This window comes from Cupressus sempervirens, chromosome 9, assembly GCF_028749045.1.
Source record: "Cupressus sempervirens isolate cs-2001-9-10 chromosome 9, ASM2874904v1, whole genome shotgun sequence".
Lineage (NCBI taxonomy): Eukaryota > Viridiplantae > Streptophyta > Pinopsida > Cupressales > Cupressaceae > Cupressus > Cupressus sempervirens.
The window spans coordinates 619,276,256-619,295,847 of record NC_143126.1 but is presented as its reverse complement, the minus strand read 5'-3'; the positions used below and the strand labels follow the sequence as shown (position 1 = coordinate 619,295,847).

At 34.3% G+C, this 19,592-nt stretch overlaps 1 protein-coding gene across 2 annotated transcripts; it reads right to left on the bottom strand.

Annotated features, from left to right (window-relative positions):
- Positions 1 to 9,449: 9,449 nt before the first annotated feature.
- Positions 9,450 to 16,698, bottom strand: LOC149540229 (two-component system protein A-like). Of its 2 annotated transcripts, none has more exons than XM_089801374.1 (8): positions 15,759 to 16,698; positions 13,079 to 13,237; positions 11,823 to 12,023; positions 11,480 to 11,713; positions 10,878 to 11,302; positions 10,608 to 10,754; positions 10,333 to 10,452; positions 9,450 to 9,995 (listed from the first exon to the last, which is right to left on the bottom strand). In XM_089801374.1, the coding sequence occupies exons 1-8, from the start codon at positions 16,471 to 16,473 to the stop codon at positions 9,915 to 9,917; spliced, it is 2,082 nt and encodes a 693-aa protein (XP_089657500.1). In that variant the 5' UTR covers positions 16,474 to 16,698; the 3' UTR covers positions 9,450 to 9,914. The 2 variants fall into 2 exon arrangements, with proteins under 2 accessions (XP_089657500.1, XP_089657501.1); XM_089801375.1 differs by having other exon boundaries at positions 13,079 to 13,219; positions 15,759 to 16,588.
- Positions 16,699 to 19,592: the final 2,894 nt, after the last annotated feature.

Genomic DNA, 19,592 nt, shown 5'->3' with positions numbered 1-19,592 from the left:
TCTTCTTCTTTTTGAAACTCCTACTCTTCATCCTCAGATTCTTCTTCATCTTCTCCTTTGCCCTCGGTAAGCATGAGAGGAGCATTTTCAGTTTTTAGCTTTGCTATCTTCCTCTTGCCTTTGCTTACAACCTATGGGAGCTTGATCTCAAGCTCTATTCTGGCCTTTGCCTCATCATAAGTTCCAAAGATAGGTAACTTTGGATCTACTGGCTCATTCACTAAGGCTTCAATTATCTCCTTTGTTTCATCAATATTAACCTCCTAGGGAAGAGGTTTCACCCATACAATTCTAGGCCTAACTACATGCATATATAATTTATTACAGTCAACCATGAAACAAACATCATCCTTATAGTCTTCAACTAGTTTTGGTGGAATTCGAAACATGTTATTCATCTTTTCCTTGAAAACTTTGAAATAGTTATCCATTATACTGTCAAAATTCTCACCCATTTCTGCAATAAACTCATTAATCTAGTACAAAACTGGAGTGTTTTTTCTCCATACCACTAATCCTTTGGAAGGGAAAAACTTTTGTACATAAAAGAACAAACAAGTTAACAAAGAACCAAATTTGCATGGGTTATTCTTTGATGTCCTAATACTTTGCATGTTCTTGTTAAGTTGTTTCAATATTAGGTCTACCAAATCATATTCCAAATTCTTCTTTACAACTTTGTAAGCTAGGTCCATGGCCTCACACGGCACACTATTCAATCTGTTGGAGCTATATATCTTATGGGCAATGATATGAATACCAAACCTAAGTTCCACATTAGATACATTACTAATCTTTAGTCCTCTGTCGTCCCACATAGCTAGGGCTTTCTTCTATAGCTCATCCTAACCTAGGGTTTTGATAACCTTAACCTTGTTAAGCATAGGGAGACCTGTGATTATATGAATCATCTTCTTTGTTATCAAGAGGAGCTGCTCTAACCACAACTGACCATTATGCACACAGCTTAGAATATACCTAATCTACTTGATTTGGAAGTTCCTTGGTAGATGCGAAATGTGGGTCAAACCTTTCTCCTCTAAATGTTTATATTTGGGTTTGAGGGTTCCATCCACCACAATTCTCCTAGGGCATTGTCCATTTCTAAGGTTCCAATTTCTTGCACAACACACTTAAAATGAGTACGAATATTGTTTGTAAGGAGTACCTTTGGCAGAATTTGAGATTGAGCTCCATTAGGGTCAAGTTATTTTGCAATCGCTGGCACCAATTTGAAATTCAAGGCCTTCCATTCGACACCTCGCACTAACATCTCAGAACCTCTCTTTGCCTTGTTGTTGCTGCTAGTGGATGCCATGATCACTTGGTAGACTGATAAAATCTTCTTCAAAAACTTCACTGCAAATTATGCTCAAGATCGCCTAGATGCTCTGCAAATAGCTTTGCTTTGGATATACTGAATTTGTGGTGAAAATGAATTCAAAATTCTACCTTTTTGATGAAAACCTTCCATTAATGCTCGGTACAAAGAGAGCCATAATGACATAGTGCTTGACAGGCTGTCATCCACTATCTATCCAGATAACTCGATAGAACCTTGTAACTTGGGGATCAAACAAAACCTTGTTACTCCTGACCTCACTTGGTATGATCTAGTCTTGCTCGGTGAATACTGATGCTAGACTTCTATGATCCCTCTGTATCTATAATACTGATGCTAGACTTCTGTGATCCCTCTATATCTGTAATACTGATTTGGATCTTTCTTTCTATTCATTGGAACTGCTTGAGATATGACCCTGAGAATGTAGTTCCAGTTCTTCCTTAAGAACTTAATTGGAAATGGTGGAGTCACCCACTTCTTGAGTGACATGGCCTTCATTTGAACTGGTTTGCTCAGTAGATTTGGGAATTATTTTTGTCTGATCTGCTTCCTAATGTTATTAGCTTTAGCTTTCTTTTCATCTTCAACTCTGCCTATATTCATGCAATTCTTAGCTATATGACCAACTTCAGTGCATGTATAACATCTTATTGTAGTATCGTTCTTTCTCAAGTGATGCTTTGCACAGTTTATGCCAATGTGTCCATGTTCTTCACAGTAGTGAGATCTACATCAAGTATTGTAGTCTCAACCAAATATTGCCTTTACAAATTGTTCAACTGGATTGAATGGTTTAGATCTGCATTCAGATGCCTTGTGATCGTGTTTCTTGCATTTGTGACATTTACCTTCAAAATTTGATTTCTCCTTGCATGCATTAGCTTTATGACCATGCTGACTGCATTTGTAGCATTTTCCATTAAATTTTTCCTTTCTATTACTCCAACATTTGTTTGATGTATGACCTATCTTACCACAGTGATTGCAAGTAGGTCTTGATTCCTTTGAGCACCTTGTTTGGAGGATTCACCTTCTTCTTTGTATCCAAGTCTTGTGTTGCCCTTTTGCCTATAAAGATTCTGCTCACTTTACTAATTCAATTGATCCATGTCTACTTGGAATTTCATTATTCTTTCATTGAGTTGCTTCTTAGAATTTAGATCAACTTTCAATCTTTCATTGATTTGTCTTTCAGTGCTTAAATCATTCCTTAGCCTTTCATTTTCAGATCTCAGATTCATGATTTCCTCATTTGCATTGGAGAGTTGATTGATAAGACTTTCTTGCTGAAGGGCTTGATTTTGAGTTGCATTGTTCCTTGCCTCCAAGTCTTCATTTGCCTTATTTCTCTGTTCCAAAATTTCACACAATCTTATTAACTGAATTTCTTGTTCTCTTTCCAATTTTCTTACCTCTTCTTACAGGGAGCCATTCTTCTCTGCGAGTTCTTTGATTGCCTCATTTGCTTCATCTAAACTGCTTGAAGGGAAAAAGTCTTCAATCTTTTCTTCAACATACTGGTGGTCATTTATTTCTTTTGCAAGTTCCTTCCTTCTTTTTAGGGATTGGGAAAGATGATCTTTTGCTTCCTTTAGTTGAGCTATGGCCATCTCCAGATCTAGCTTCTCATTGTCAATAGCTTTGCCAAGTCTGAATATCTCCATTGTCCTTGATCTTTGCTCAAGATGTCAAACTTTATCCTGAGAACCACAAAGCTCTAATACCAATTGTTGGAAATAATCAAGACTAGCTAGGTTACTGAGAGGGGAGGGGTGAATTAGTAACCTCAAAAACTTTAAACTAATTCAGCAATTAATCAACATAATCCATTCACCATTAATTCATCTAATCTATTGCATGCATGAGAAACTGAAAGATAAACATTCATCACACATGAACACAATATTTGGTGACCTAGAAACCTTCCAAATAGAAAGTAAAACTGAGATGGGGATGATGCCCTCAAAACTTCAGTATTGCAGTATAAAGTTGGCATGTTAAGGCTTACAATGATCACTTCTGATGATCTGCCCTGTTAGGAGCAAATAGGACTACTAGGCCCACCTTGTTAGAGGTTTTACAAACATACAATAAAGTATGCACTCTATTAAGAGATTTAAAAAAAAGATTGTTAAGTCTACCCTGTTAAAGGATTTGAAGGCTGATTCACCTATTAGGATGAAACAGTAGATCTGTCTTACAACTGATTTGTAGATTAGGTCCTTGAAATATTGATCACCTCTTTGTGATAAATGTAACTTGACTGCTCCTTAATTGACCTTGTTGTATACACTGCTCTGATATTGATTCACATTCACTCTTCTCAAAATATTATCTCATCATACTACGGAATGATACAATACATTACATATATACCATCCCAATTCTCATATTTACAAGGTCATCCAACACAAGTTAACACAAATATTACTAAGTCGGCCCAAATGTGGAAACTCGGGTTTTGAATAGCTAACTTGGTGACCTTCTGATACCTGGCATCCACTGCATTACTCAGCATCATCATGCATTCGGTAGAAGTAGAGGCTCAGTCCATACTAATCACTCAATGTAGCTTTTGAACTTGGTGAACATTGGAGACTCGGTAGATATAGTGTAACTCGGTAAGAACTGAACTCTATCTTTAACTTGCTTGCACTCGGTAAACACTGCTCATCCCATCCCTTGGTTGACATTGTCTTCACATCACAAGAACTGATGACTCGGTAGAAACTGCGAAGCTCGGTAGCCACTAACTGCTCGGTGATAATTGATGGACATCACATTGCCTGCTTTCACTCAATGGGCTCTAGAATGCTCGGTATGAACTGTTGAACTGTTGAACTCACTTGACAATCACTGAATGCTCGACAAACATTGTAGACTAAATGATGAACTCGGTAACCATACAAAATTATGAATAAGTGTTGTCACCAATGGCAAACATCACTTAATGCCAACAAGGACGTCCTCATGAGTGGGATGACTCAGATGTGCTGGAAATTCTTACATTACAAACTACTCCTATTAACGAGGTTGATTATGGAAGGCATGCATATAAATCTTTGGAAGCTGACACTTTGAGCCTGGTATCTTTGGATGAGAGGTTATTTCTTGTCTCATGCTAGTAGAAGTAACTAGATTTTTACCTCATATTTTGCACATTCTAATGGGGCTTCTTCTTCTAGGTTCAACAGTTTGGACTAGTTTTATTCCATGTTGTTATATGACCTTTGTCATTTTTATCTACTGGCTTGATCAATACAAGGGTTAGTATGTGGCTTACACTCTATTACTCATTTGGATTTTTTCTAATCTTCAGTCCAAACTTAGAATTTGCACATCCTGCATTTTGGATGTTTCTTTGTACTCTCTTTGCATTATTAATGAAAGTTTTGTAGTCACTTTGGTCGCTTTTATCTATAAAAATTTTGATATTAGAATTCGGGATAGTAAAAAAATAGTAGTCAAATGATACAAAATACTTGTAAAATTGTGTGAGAGATTTTTAACTAACAATTCGTGATTGAAAAAAACTAAAAACAACCATGTCTACTTCTAATAAAGTTCAATTGAGTGAATTTTAACTAACAATTTATATTAGACTTTGTGACAAGATGCTATCATCAAATTAGTTGGAAAACTTCTCATAAACTTAAGAATTTTAAACCAAAAATTCAAATTGCACTTCATGATGAGGAACCACCATCAAATGGATGGAATAATTCTATACAACAAAATAAGAGTTTTTAATGAACAATTCATATTATAATTCCAAATAAGGAACTTGAGTTAATGAGAAACTATCATCAAATGAGATGGAATGCTTCTAATAAAATTGTGAGAGATTTATTTGCCAACAATAAGATAATATGTGATGATAAGAAACTACCATCAAATGTGATAAATGTTTTTTTTATCAAGGCACTCTAAGAATCTAGCAAACACTTCGTGACTTAACAACCTCCATTAAATGAGGTGGAATACTTCTAGTAGAGATGTGAGATTTTTTTTAACCAAGTGGTCAAAATATACTTCATGATAAGAAACCACCATCAAATAAGATGGAACATTATGTGATGGTTTTTTAATCAACATTTGTTCCTTCAACTCTTATCAACCTAATGATGGATCAAAAAGTGCGATTTGAAACATTAACTCAAATATATGCACACAATCAAACCAAGAAAGAACATGTATGATGGATTATAGATATATCTTAACATTGATTTTAGAATATACTTCATGATCTCATAAATACTATATAAATGAAATAAAATGTTTCTACAAAATTAATTGAAAAATTTTTAACAAACATTTTAGAACACTTCACGATTCAAGAAAAACCTTATTTAAGATGGAATACTTCTTATATAATCAATAGATCACAAAATGATGTGTAGTTTTTTTTTTACAACAATTCAATTACACTTAATGATAATAATCATTAAAATCAAATTACACTTCATAATAATATCAAATAAGATAAAGTAGTTAAAATGAAATTTTGTGAAACATTTTTCAACAAACAATTCAAATTGTACATCATAAACAAGCATCATTTCAAAACCGTCAGAAATTAATAGTTTGAGGTAGGAGGGAAGAAAGAGAGGAAATTGATTTGGTTAGGCAAAATGATTATGGTAGGGATCCATAGAGATTTGTTGTCTGATTGCCTCACGGACTGTCTGTTTCCGTATCGGATCAGATTGCATTCTCCAACGTCTTATTCCCACCAAAAACTCGTTACTTTTGGATCTGTCAACAATAAGATCAGGGATTGTCCCTTTTTTTAATTCTGCACCGAAACCTAAACCATTGTCTTCAATCAAACCATAATCTCTCGGGAATGCTAAACATCTAAAGGTGTTTTGACATTGACTCTTCCTTTCTATTTCTCCCATGATATGATATATTTTGGTTTCTTATCCATGCTAAAATAGACAAGAACTGAAAACATGTTGAAATGGTGAAGTGTTGAAAAAGTGTCAAGTAGTCATTTTTTTTAAATGTGTGTTGTCTTAAATTTTTATGGGTATTATAGTTTATATTTATTTTGAACTCGTAACATTTTTTTAAACTTTTTTCTACAAATTGACATATCTTCTATTACATATCATTTCTTCTTTTAGACATTTGTTTTTTTCCTTTTGTCTTTCATAATACAATTGTACTTCTATTCTCGACTTTTAGTTTAGTTAACTTAATGACATTTTATTCACTTTCTATCTTCACATTACTCTTTTTGTCTATTCAACACCTACTCCTCCTTCCCCACATACATTGTCATTTTCTATCTTCACACTACTCTTTTTGTCTGTTCGACACCTACACCTCCTTCCCCATATACATTCTTTTTGAGGAAACACAACTAGACCTGACAGCAAATTTAGTGATCAACATTCAATGTCAAAGAGCAGTCTTAAGAAGCAACTTCAAAAGACCTAATGTTCTTGGCCGGCATCAAATTGGCATTTTACTGTTTTTAAAAAATAAATTAAAAATTGCCATTTAATGCTGGCATAGACATGGCCTTGTTCTTGCACCCTTTATCTCGGGCATGTGCTTGTTCTTTCTAGTTGGTCCAATAGGTTGCTTTGGCCTCACGGACATTATTAAAATCATTCATTCATCCATTCCCTAGGAAGCAGTTTAGATTTATTGTCAATTTGATGTAGACCCATTTTATTGACATATTGAGAAGGTAAGCACTATACATGTGAAAGTTACCCTAATGTTTAGAAAAAACATCCAGTAATGAAGGTGGAGGGGTGGGATATTGTGTTACTTGTTCAGAGCCATATGCCTTGGGTTGCAGGGTAATTAGCTTGCATGAGGATTGCGATCTACTCGAGCACAAACATTTAATGTTTTTACCAATGAAAAAACCAAAATTCATGCGATCTACAACACAGTGGAATCCTGATAATTAAGCTTCAAACTGGTTTAAGGGCTATGCTGAGATTCTTAATATCACTATCAATAAGATGTTTCTTAGTGTCATATTGACTCTTACATATTAAAACCTTTGCAGATTCGTCTCTTTAGCTTGTAAAATTTGTTGGTCTTTCATGTATAAAAACGTGCAATCTCACTGACATTGCATATAGCATATACACACTAAGAAGCAAGCCTCAACAATCTAAGATGTCTAATTTTGGGCAGGCATGGGCCAGGACATAAAACATGGACCACATATATTGACCCAACCATGTTCAACCAGGAGAGAAATGAATTGATTTGCTATATTATTTACAGATAAATGCAGATGTATATGTACTGATTCTGGACTGTTGGTCTCAGCAAGTAGAGGGTTATGTGAATTGTCAATAATGATCACCTAACCCTACTTGCAGTGACAGCACAATAGTCTCACCTCAAATTATTTGGCAAGAGTGTTTACCATGCCCAAATGGATGTCATTGATTAAGGTAAGCAGGGAGTTCCATAGTACCATGAGCCTTCTACAATTAGAAAGGCAGGCATTAATGACTACGACACAGCAAAACACAACCAAGAGGAACACCACCAAAGCCACAAATAGCAACACAATTGAATGTTAGGTCAGAAATTATACAAGCTTAAAAGAGCCACCAGCATTGGATTCATGCATTTCAAAATGACAAGCACTAGTTTAACTTCATCCACTATATGGTTATGAATGCTACGGCACCCTGCATTATCCTCTAAACTATGTCTTCCAATGCAGATCAATTATGCATTACATTTTAAGGAATTAATTTCCTGAAACACATCGGGAAGTCCTCTGAACCATTTTTTCCAATGTGGATTGTCATCTTATAAAATTATCCTCTGACCACATTTTCCCATGTAGATCAGCAGGCACCTAGCACTTCAAAGTTGGTTTAACTGATCAGCTTGCTCTTTGTAAACTAAAGATTAGTAGTCACATTATAAACGAAGTTATTTTTTAGTCAAGTTTTTAACAAAGTCATTTCTAGCAAAGTTTTCAAGAGGCATCGCCATTGGCTACATGCATTTCAAAATTATTTGCAGGTTACAATTTCTGATATCATCTACCAAAAGATTATGAAAGCTCCCAACACTGTTTTATCCTCCAATATTTTCACATGTGGATCAGTGGTTCCGTACCATTTCAATAATTTTCGTCTGAGTAACATGAGAAGCGAGAATCTTTGAAAGCACCAGGCACTTCAAAGTGACTGGGACTCATTAGCTTACTCTTTCTAATCTAAAGACATGAACTAATTTGAAACAAAGTTCTTTCTGGTCAGTTGCCCTACTTCCAAGGTACTCCACAGACTTTTTTCAATTGGAACTGCTACTAAGCTGCCAAACACCTTACCTTTCTTGAGACCTAGACAGAAAGAATGGTTCACCGATGACTTCTTGCTTTCTCATGTGAATACGCTTGCCAGAGGAAGTGATGAAATGATTTATATGCTTTCATGGGTTTTTGTGAAGCTTTGGCTCCCTGCTCTAGAGAATAATGGTCCATCCATCCTCAACAACTTATATATTTCTCAATTTAGAGGGGCTACTTTCAGTGGAAAGAGAGTTGTTGATGTCTATTTTCTGCTTCAATTATCCATAATAGACTGATGATTTGCCAACTTGTTGATGCAAGGCACCACTGAACTCTCCACTTCTTAATGCTTCAGTTCAAACAGTCTAAAGCTCATCTTATTGTAGCTTTGCTCTTCCTCATATTAAAATTCAGCCTAGAAGATATATTTTTTACCAAGACAGCTTATCCCGCTGCTCTTATTGTGGTTTTGCCCATTCTCAATATAGAATTTAGGCTCTAGCTTTGCAGAAATTTTTTTGACAGACTTCTCAGAGCAAATTAAGCTACATTCAATAAACTTGGGTGAGATTTTCCATAGAGCATGTACTTTAGGTATTGTAAGCAAATTGATATTCCTCATTTAAATAATTTAGAAACTTATTTATCGGAAATATCATAAATTTAAATCACCATCAATGTGTTCAAGTTGAGTGATAGCTTTGCAAAAGCTATTTTAGAGGAGCTTTCAAAAACCTATCAACATAATACTATGACAGAAATACTGGCTGAATGTAATTGTTCAAGCAAATAGGATTCACTTCACAATAGAAGACTCAATTGTCGAAGGTTGAAATCTGTGGTTCTATTTCTTACAGTCGTGATCAAGAAGATCCATAAATATATTTGAAGTCATAAGTTTGTTCTACGGTATACAAGATTTTTATAGTTGTTTATACTGTGTTGTAGGGAATGCAAAATTGTGCATGCCAGACGAGGGGGAAAACAGGAAGTGTATTGGCACAAAGGCATTCCCCACAACATCTATTTGTACTTTTCTACGAGATGTGTTTAACCATACCTTCCAATATGTATACAATGACATAATTACATTTCAGGCCAAAGCTATACATTGCAAAAAAAATAAGTCTCAGAAATTCAGAAAAAAATTCAGCAAAACGGAGAAATTGCTCCACTAAAAAGCTGAAAACTCTGGTTCTCTTGCCCCTGGCTCTGTTTGCTTTTGCTGATCTGTAAAGTAGTAACATCCTTATTATACAATGAAGCAGTGTAGCTTCTCCTTTCTCAGCGCCTTCTATTATCAGTACATGAACTCTCAACCCCATATCGAGCTAGCAACTGCACAAGTTTGTCTCTGGAAAGAGGCTGTTAAAGGACAAGCAGAATCAGAAAACAAAGTGAGTACGAAATATTGGAAACAATTATGTAAACATACTATATCAGATATCAATGATCACACAATACCATGAAAATGGCAAAAACTATGCTACACAAAAATGGGATTTAAAAATCTTGCATACAAGAAACACCTCTCTCTCTCATACATCAGAATTAAAATCTTAATTATTTTAATCAATAAAGACATTAAAAGGGTCAAGAAATAGCCATTCATGATGTGAAACCAGTTGTGGGCTGCAAAAACGCAACAGTTTCTCTAGGATGCATTAGGCATATGACAGAAAAAATCATGAAAAATACATACCTTAGTTTGAAAGTCATCCACACCAGCTTCAAAGAAAAGGTCTTTATCAGATTGCAAAGCATTTCCAGTCAATGCAATAATGGGGGTCTTCACTCCCATTGTTCTTAGTTGCCTTGTAGCCTAATATAAGAAAGAAATTTCAGATGCAAAATATGACTGAATCTTGGCCGAGGCAAGAATATTTAGATTGAAGAAGAAGATTAATTGACAAACTTGAGTCCAGCGAAGTACAATAAACACAACTAATAGCATATCAAAGAATTCAAAATTTTCACCTCATGGCCATCCATGACCGGCATTTCTTTGTCCATCAATATAAGATCATAAGTTCTCCCTTGCTTGAAATAGTCCACTGCTATCTTTCCATTTTCAGCTTCTTCACACTGAAGATTAAGATTCTGGAGAACTTTCCGCAAAATTATCTGCCATTTATAAGGGAGTTTAAAGACACATTTAGCAGGATTGGTGATAGACAAAAGTTCTATATAAATAAAGCCTTGAAGAACCTATATAACAAAATTGGAATATTGTCAGATTAATCGTACTCGGTTGATTTCTGTGTCCTCTACAAGCAAAACTCGTCTCTGGGAGCTGCAGTCTTGGGTTGATGAGGAATTTTTTAACTTTATATTTCTGCTTCTTTTGGTTCTGGATTCCCCCTCAGATGAATTGTCAAGACCATCCTGAACAATGCTCACTGGCCTGCAACCAGTTGCATCAGATTTATGAGCATCCTTTGCTTCTGTATCTGGTCTTGCATGTCTATCAACTGGTACCAGAATATAGGGTATTGACAAGCAGAAAGCTTTATCATTCCTATTTACGGATTTCAATCCAATAAAGCCACCCACTTGCTCAGCAAATCGTTTTGCCATGCTGAATCCTGATCCAGAAAGTCCACAATTTGGAACACAGCTAGTTGCCAATGAGTGTGGCTCAAATAACTTCGACTGATCCTGAGAAGACATTCCTGAATTTTATCTTCTTATTAGAACACTCTTATACATCCATTACATAGCATGAGAAAAACAACCACCATCACCTAAATTTAGGGAAAAATTCAAATTCAATAACGAAGCTTGACAAATATCACACTTGAGTAAATTGGTTGAAAGATCTTTCAGGAATTCAGTAATCTTCCCCTCACCTGTAACAAAGTCCTTGACAGAAAGGAGAACATTAGCAACCTTATATTGTACACCAACATCATCCTGACATGGCATTGCAGAATGCTGCACCCTTACTGAAGATGCTACTGTCTGTAAACAGGTCTGCTGCCACAAGTTAATTGATGCACTCTCCACAACCTCTTCACACCCTACTTGGAGCTCTAGCCTGCCCCCAGCTGGAGTGAATTTGACTGCATTGCTAAGGAAAAATCCTGCATTTTACAATGGCAGGAAACCTAACACTTCATCGCAGTCGGAAAAAAACTTTAATAACCAGTAAACATGTGTCAGAAATCACTGTGGAAGTTAGTTGCAACATACCTAAGGTCTGCACAATCCTGTTTTTATCCCCAACTACACAGTATGTCGTAAGAAGGCTCTTAACCATAGGTTCAATATCCATCTTGAAACAAATATCCTTGTGGGATATAAGATCTTTTAAACCCCAAACCAAAAATTCCAAAACTGTCAACAAGTAAAACTCTTCCAGATGAAGTTCCACTGCTCTACCTTCATCCTGGCCTGCAGTCAATGCATCACACCATGTCAGTAAAGCTCTGACCATTAGACCATTCACACATCCGCCACCAAAGCACATTCAAATATTGGCATAGATTTAGTAAAACTTAGCAGACTTTGAATGAGTAAGCTGGCAAAGATACTTGTGTCAGTAGGATTGTCACGTTTATTTCAATTTTGCCATGTTTTTATCTAAAATGTTTGATATACTCATAAATTCATCACATAAAATAATATAAAGAAATGTTGCTGACTAGAAAGTTTTAATATAAAAAAATGCAAGGAAACTCCTAGACAGTAAGCCTGTAAGGCCATTCACACATCAAGTTTGGCATTTATATTATTATTGAGTTGTCTAACAAAGTCTCTTTTCCTTCTTAAATATTCAACCATAGCATTCTTTGAGTTTAGCACTGTACTCTACTTCAAACATTTGATATGCCCATCATATGTTAAACCATCACTGTAATCTTGCTGACAAAAATGTTGCAAAACAAAAAGAGACACAGGCACTCTAGGATTTAAGAGCATTCAGCCATAAATGCATGGTTTTGTTCTTTATGGATGACCAAATCCTAGTTCCTACAGTGTAACTTGCTTGTTCAATAAGCCTGAATTTGTTGTTTCCCTCTATTTTTTGCTATTCAGTGGGATAGGTGGGGCCTTAAACAGCATATAGAAAATATATAACCAATGTCCATAAACACAAACTTTACAATGAATCAAAGTGCTACTCAGAACCACAATAAAGCCAATATATGACTAAATTCAATCATGATATGTTCATCCATGGATAAGGCCACATTTTGACTATTTCCTAGCTAAGCTAACAATAAAACAGATAGAATGAGGAAACAAAATTTGTACCTTTGTACAGTGCACATTATTACTAATAACTATAAAATGATGTTACATTACATTCATTGAAAAATATAACAGAATTTTGTTCTCCGCCACAGTGATTACAAATTATATTAAAAAGCCTAGAAACTAGAACCAAGATTTCCAACATGGCATATCATAAAATTGAAATTTTAAATTTGAAGAAGCATACAAACCTAAATCTGCAACATCATTAAGTACATTTGTCATTGTCTCAGCACAATCAAGCATCAGCTTGACAAGCTCCGTCTTTTCCTTAGCATCAACAGAAGAGGATTCCCCATCTTCAGTAGCACCCAAATATCCTAGGCCAAGTACTATAGCATTAAAGGGCACTGTGAATATGAATACAAAATTATTCAGTTGCTCATAAGAGATTTGAAACCAATTAAGCATAGGAATACTATGCTAATCAAAATTTTGAAAATGATACTATGCTAAACGAATGTACTACATACAGATCTAGATCTAGACAAGCAAATCCCAAACCAGTGGGAACCAAACTCAGATACACGAGTCCCACTTTATTTCCATGCAATAGAAGCACATCAAACTTGTATGAATTCAATCCAAACAAGTAATGTAGAAGTAGATGCACAGAAAAAGCATGAAATTTGGTCAAATGCAGGTCCATATAAGCCAAAATCCACTTCAACAAAGAATTCATGTCAACAGAATAAAAACATGTGAGACCCAATTCTACAAACCCAACAGTGAGTACTATTTGAACAGATTTCAAAGAATTGAACCCAATTATTACTCCAGTTCAAATAATTAATCCCAACTCTAATGTGAGGACTTGTTCCAATGGAGACTTGACAAATGAAAACCATTTCAGTAAAATAATAAAATTGAAATACACAAAAAACTACATGGAGCAACCCATCTCTTCCTAAGATAGAGATACAAATGCAATTTCAAATTCATATGTTGGGATGTCATTCCAATGTAGGTCTGAAAAATGTGACCCACTTCAATTCCTGAAAACCTACTTCGCTGTATTTTTTTTCATTTTGTACTAGTGAAGCTGGAGGATTTTTGTGATTTGTACTGGTGAAACCCAAGAATGTTTTTCATTTTTGCGTTTGTGAAGCTCAAGAGGGCTTTTTTACATTTTGTGCTGCTGAAGCTTATGAGGGTTTGACCTATCTGAATGGGTGTTACGAAAAAAAAAGAAATTAATCAGTTAAATCCAACTAAATGTAACATATGGTGCAATCAAAGATGACATTTCCAATGGAATCCAACAGGATAAGATTATCAGTAAATTAACTTTATCACAAAGTGGACAGCTCAAACTCAATTAAATACAAGCAAACCAAATAAGACCATTGCGATGAGTCCAAATGAGAAAAATGTGTTTCAATGCTGAAAGTATATGACGCAGTCCTCCACATAATGAAGAAACATCTAAGCTGTCTAACTGAAACAGTCCATATATCTGAAAACCATTTCAGTGGGAAAAGACAAATGAAAAATGTTTCAAAAACCAGAAGTTCCAATCCAGTTCAAAAACTAGTTTGAACAAAATCGGACCAATATCAATAAAATCCACATGAGTGCAACTCATCCCAATGTTGAACGGTAAAACACAATTCAACTGCATACGCCATAAAGCCTTTGTAAATGCAATCCATTTATCTGAAACCCTTTCCAGTGTGGGCCAGACATGAAACCCAAATCCATGAAATCCACAAAGACGACTCATTTGAAACTGAAAGATATGCCACTGATTTCAACTCAACTCATCTAAAAAGAAATAGTCGTAAGTAAATGAATTCATTCCCTATTTAAGACAAACCACAACGCATGAAATCTGTCTAATTGCAGCCATGTAACAAAACTCGTAACAGCGGAATGGGCTGAAATGAGATTTATTCAAATGTACACAAAACAATAGAAATTCATTTTATATATGAGAAAATTCAAATCAGTACAGAACAAATTAAACCGACAATAAGACCAATCAGAATGCAACCCAAGCGTATACAACCATCTCACTGCCGAAAATGTTCTGTGGCATAACCCTTAATTGAATGCATGCGGCCCGTCTCAGTGGAATCCAAATGCATAAAAATCCACATAACTGAGAGCTATTTTAGTGCAGCCCGTCTCAAATCACTGCAATTCAAAACGGATTAAGGCCATTTGAATGGACTGAAACATAATTCAATTCAAACCATATTAATAATACATTTCCCAATCCTGAAAACCAAATAAATGGAATCCCCGAGCTAAAAACATGACACCAGCCCAAATGCAGCCTATTTGACTGAGTCCTTGGAAACCATTTGCCGTGGCGATCAGACCAACGGGGAGAAAAAATAAAATAAACGACATATGAACACACTCACAAACAAATAGAACCCATTGAAATACAGATGTACCGATTCCACTGTGATCCAAGTAAAGACTAACTATCCCAACGTAATTCAGGTGAGAAAATAACGCATGGAACCCATGGCAAAACAAAGCTTCCGAATGCAATCATAATCTATGGAACCCATCTAAATGCAGTCAATATGACTAAATCCATTTCAATAGAGGCTGAACAAATGAAACCATGCCCATTTCAAAAATACGAAACCCACTTCATCTCCATCCCACCAGATTCGACTCATTTGAGTGGAATGTGCCCAATTAAGCCCCCATCAAATATACAACTGATATACATTTCAATGTAGGACAAGCATATGAAGCCCAACCCACTTCAAAAAATCAAAACCCGCTTCGCTTCCATCCAACCAGATGAGACTCATTTGAACATTATGAGCACAATTAAGCCAATTTCAAATGCACAGAATCCCCACAAGCAGCACAAGCCTACTTATTTATACGAAAACATGCACTAATTACCTCTTATATTGTGAAACACATAGGCCATGAACTCTTGCTTGGACCTCTGAGCCTTTTGAGCCCTCTTGTCTGCATCATCTGCCCTGCTTCTGCTCAGCTCCATATCATGACATGAAAAGCATGTGCTCCTCTTTTTCCAAAACACCCCACCTGCCACCACAACACCCCCAAATCCCGCCAAGCAAACAGCCCAATTTAGCCCAGCTCTGTTTACACGCAGACCGGTATCTTCCTTCTCCTTCTCCAGAGCAACCAAATACAAGTAGTGAACAGACATCATGGCCAAAAGCCCAAACAAACACAACCTAAAACAGTACCTACAAGCTTGGGCTACAAGGTCCTGCTCAATCAGTGACTCCCACATACCACCATTGCCGCCATTAAAATCTTCATCATTATCAAAATCCGAAATATCGGACTCATTCTTCAATCCAACCATTTCAATATCGCATTCCAACCCACAAATTTCAGATTCCCAATTCTCACAAGTTTGATTTGTTTTGCCACTGCTCAATCCAAACCCACTTCTAACATCTACCATATATATAGAGCTGGTATTATGTTTTTCTTCCTGTTTTTCTTCGCCTTTGCCTTTGCCTTTGCCTTCTATTGTAAGAATGCTCTTGGCTGTAGCGGCTGCTGCAGTTTTTAACATGAGAGCTTCCATAAAGCTTTCTGAATCCAAATCACGCACAAAACCCACTACTAGTACCATTAACGCCTAGTCCTAAAACATTGTTTTTAGCGATGAAAAGGATTAACTTAACGTGGAATATGTGGCCAAATCCTACTATAATCATCATTGAACGCAGAATATGATGAAATCCATGAAAATCCAACATAATCTTTTTTATCTCAAAAAAATATTGAGAAAAAAGTACGTGCTGTTCAAGACAGTTCCATCCTCAACCACACGAACACCCTTTTCAAATGCTCTCACACTTCACATTTCCGTTTACATTTCACATTTCCTGTCACCTGACGCATTTTTTCAGTATTGTTTAGGTTGAGAAGGTGTATCATACAATGTTTGGGGCCTTCCTACGTGCATGTGGGTCAGGATAATGTGTTTCCGCACAGATCTATGTTTTTTAATTAAAAATTAGTTCATTTCATAGATTAGAGAGTCTGATTTGATTTGTTTTGTATTATGTTAGTGGAATTGGCAGGTTAGTCCAATAATGTTGTTTTATGTTTTAGATAGAACAAATCTCTTACAATTAAATAAGGCATTCTAGAGTGATAGTCTATAAGCTAGACTGCAACAAATTTCAACATGATTTGAAATTTTTTCTATGTACTTGTAATGTTTTTTTTAAATCATTCATTATTTTTTAGATAGGTTACTCTAGTAATTTTTTCTATGTACTTGTAATGTTTTTTTAAAATCATTCATTATTTTTTAGATAGGTTACTCTAGTAATTTCAAATTAATTCTAGACAGAACAATTAGGAGTTTAATTCAAGATAGGACAAGTCGATTTGGAATATGATAGATTAGGGAGTGTGATTTGATTTGTTTTATATTATTCAAATTGGTAGGTTAGTCTCGTGATCTTGAATTTAGTTTTAGATACAACAAGTCTCTTACAATCATTCATTCAATATAGAGGGATTGTTCATAGATTAGACTACAACAAATTTTAATAGTAGAGACATCAAACTTTCACCATCAATCATAATTGTTATCCTAGATTTATGAAGTCTATTGTGTATGTGTTTTTAGCATGGAGAAATCTCTAATAGCAAATTTGAATATGATTCAAAATTCTAGTATTAAAATTTTGTTTATAAAAATAATGAAATTTTTTCATGTTTATTTGTATAGATTGTAGACATATTATAATTCGTCAGCAATTCAAAGTTAATGATGATTTTTCTTCTAGATTTGATTGTGTATTTTTTTTTTATCACCAACATTTCAGATCACACTCTGTGACCCATCATTAGGATGAGAGAATGATGTAAAATGTAGATAAAGAAATTCTAAATTTAATTCTAGATAGGACAAGCATGTTAGGATCATTTGCAAAGAGTGATGCTCAAAACCCCCAATAACTTCAAAAGAAAAATTTGATATTAATTTTTCCATATTAAGAATTATTCACATTCTTTTTTCATGTGTTTGACAAATTAGAGTATGATCATAAATTTTAAATTTTCTATTAGATTTTCAATGTAATTAGCAATAATAAAATCAGATTATGATTATAAATTTTAAATATTTTATTAAAAAAAATTCTATTAGATATAGAGAGCTTGTTTTTTTCCTTTTTTTTCAATGTAATTAGCAATAATTATTCCCTCATTGTCATGCCATATAGACAAGTCTATCTCTTATTAGACACTATTCCAAATGTGAGAAGAAGAAATATTTGTTTTAATATTATTTTGAGCACTTCAATAATAAGTATAATATACCTGTAATTTATAATAATAATAAATAGATGCAAATATTTTTCACATAAGTAGAAAAGAAAATTGATTTGATGTAGATTTTTAAATCATATTCATGATCTATAGTCATATAAAAGGAACAAAAAGTCATTACTTGTATATATTTGTTTACTCAATTTAAATTGAACAAAACATTGTTCTTAAAAGTTAATGCTAGTGTGATCTTATGATGGATCAGTAGTATGATAGAAACATGGATAACAAATATTGTTCACACACAATCAAATCCAGAAAACAAATAACAATTTAATAGTAGTTCAAAAAGAGCTTTAGTTTTAATTTAAAAATATGTTAGTATATTTTAAAATAATAATAAATCTACATAATAGACCCTATGTTTTCCTATTAGATATGTTTTTTCTTTAAATACACTTCCATGTCTATTTTATTTTCATTAGTCAACTCATTCTTTATATTGAACAAATCAACTATGAAGATCTACAAATAATAAACTTAAATTTGAATCTTGGTGACCTTACAAGATTTGACTTCACTTTCACTTTTTTAAAATTTATTTTAATAAATTTTAAAATAACAAAAGAAATCTAAATATTCTACTTTTTAATACTTATGAATAATGAACAAATCAAATGTAGAGGAAATCACACAACTTTTTTTAAAGAAGTAGATTTGGGTCTTGGTGACCTTCCTAAATAGAATTATACTTTTAACATTTTCATATATTATTTTGTATATTCTAAATTAATAATGTATCTATATTTCAATATCATATCTTTCCATTTAAATACAATTCCCATACCATCTTATTTCTATTAGTCAACTCATTATAAATATCCTATAAATTAATGTAAAGAAGATCTCACAATTTTTTTAAAATGGATTTGAATCTCCATGACCTTACCAAAATATTGATTACAATTACCCAAAGTATAAATATACTTAATGAGATTTAAAAGGACACTAACTAAATAAAATAATATTAATAAATAAAAAATGATCGAGTGGTAATATTCAAAGATTTCAAAATGAAACACTAAAAATTATGAAAATAAATACGACATAGCAAATGTGATATTTATCATTATTTAAATTAAATAAACAATTCGGTTAAAATAAAACGGTGCTATCTAGACTGAAAGTTCGCACTAAGAAAAGTTAATAAAAATAATGATAAAAAAGTTTAATTTAAAAAATGTATCTTTTACCTTTTCCCTTGACCTTTTTGGCCTTTTACCTTTTTATTTTTATTTTTCCTATCGCTTTCGACGGTGACGTTGATTTTCCCGTCAAGTCACGCAAACTTCTCCCGCCACGATATTTTCCCGTCTGTCTGATGACCGTTAGCTTTTATACGCAATCGTACTGCCGTCAAAAGAGAAGATCACATTGTGATTTGGGAAAATATTCTCACAATTC

Excerpts from the sequence above, each read along its gene's own strand:
- LOC149540229 (XM_089801374.1), bottom strand. The coding sequence starts at position 16,473 with ATGGTACTAGTAGTGGGTTTTGTGCGTGATTTGGATTCAGAAAGCTTT. Across the intron at positions 11,714-11,822 it reads CAGGATTGTGCAGACCTTAG|GATTTTTCCTTAGCAATGCA; the intron begins GTATGTTGCAAC and ends TGTAAAATGCAG. Across the intron at positions 11,303-11,479 it reads TGTCAAGGACTTTGTTACAG|GAATGTCTTCTCAGGATCAG; the intron begins GTGAGGGGAAGA and ends GATAAAATTCAG.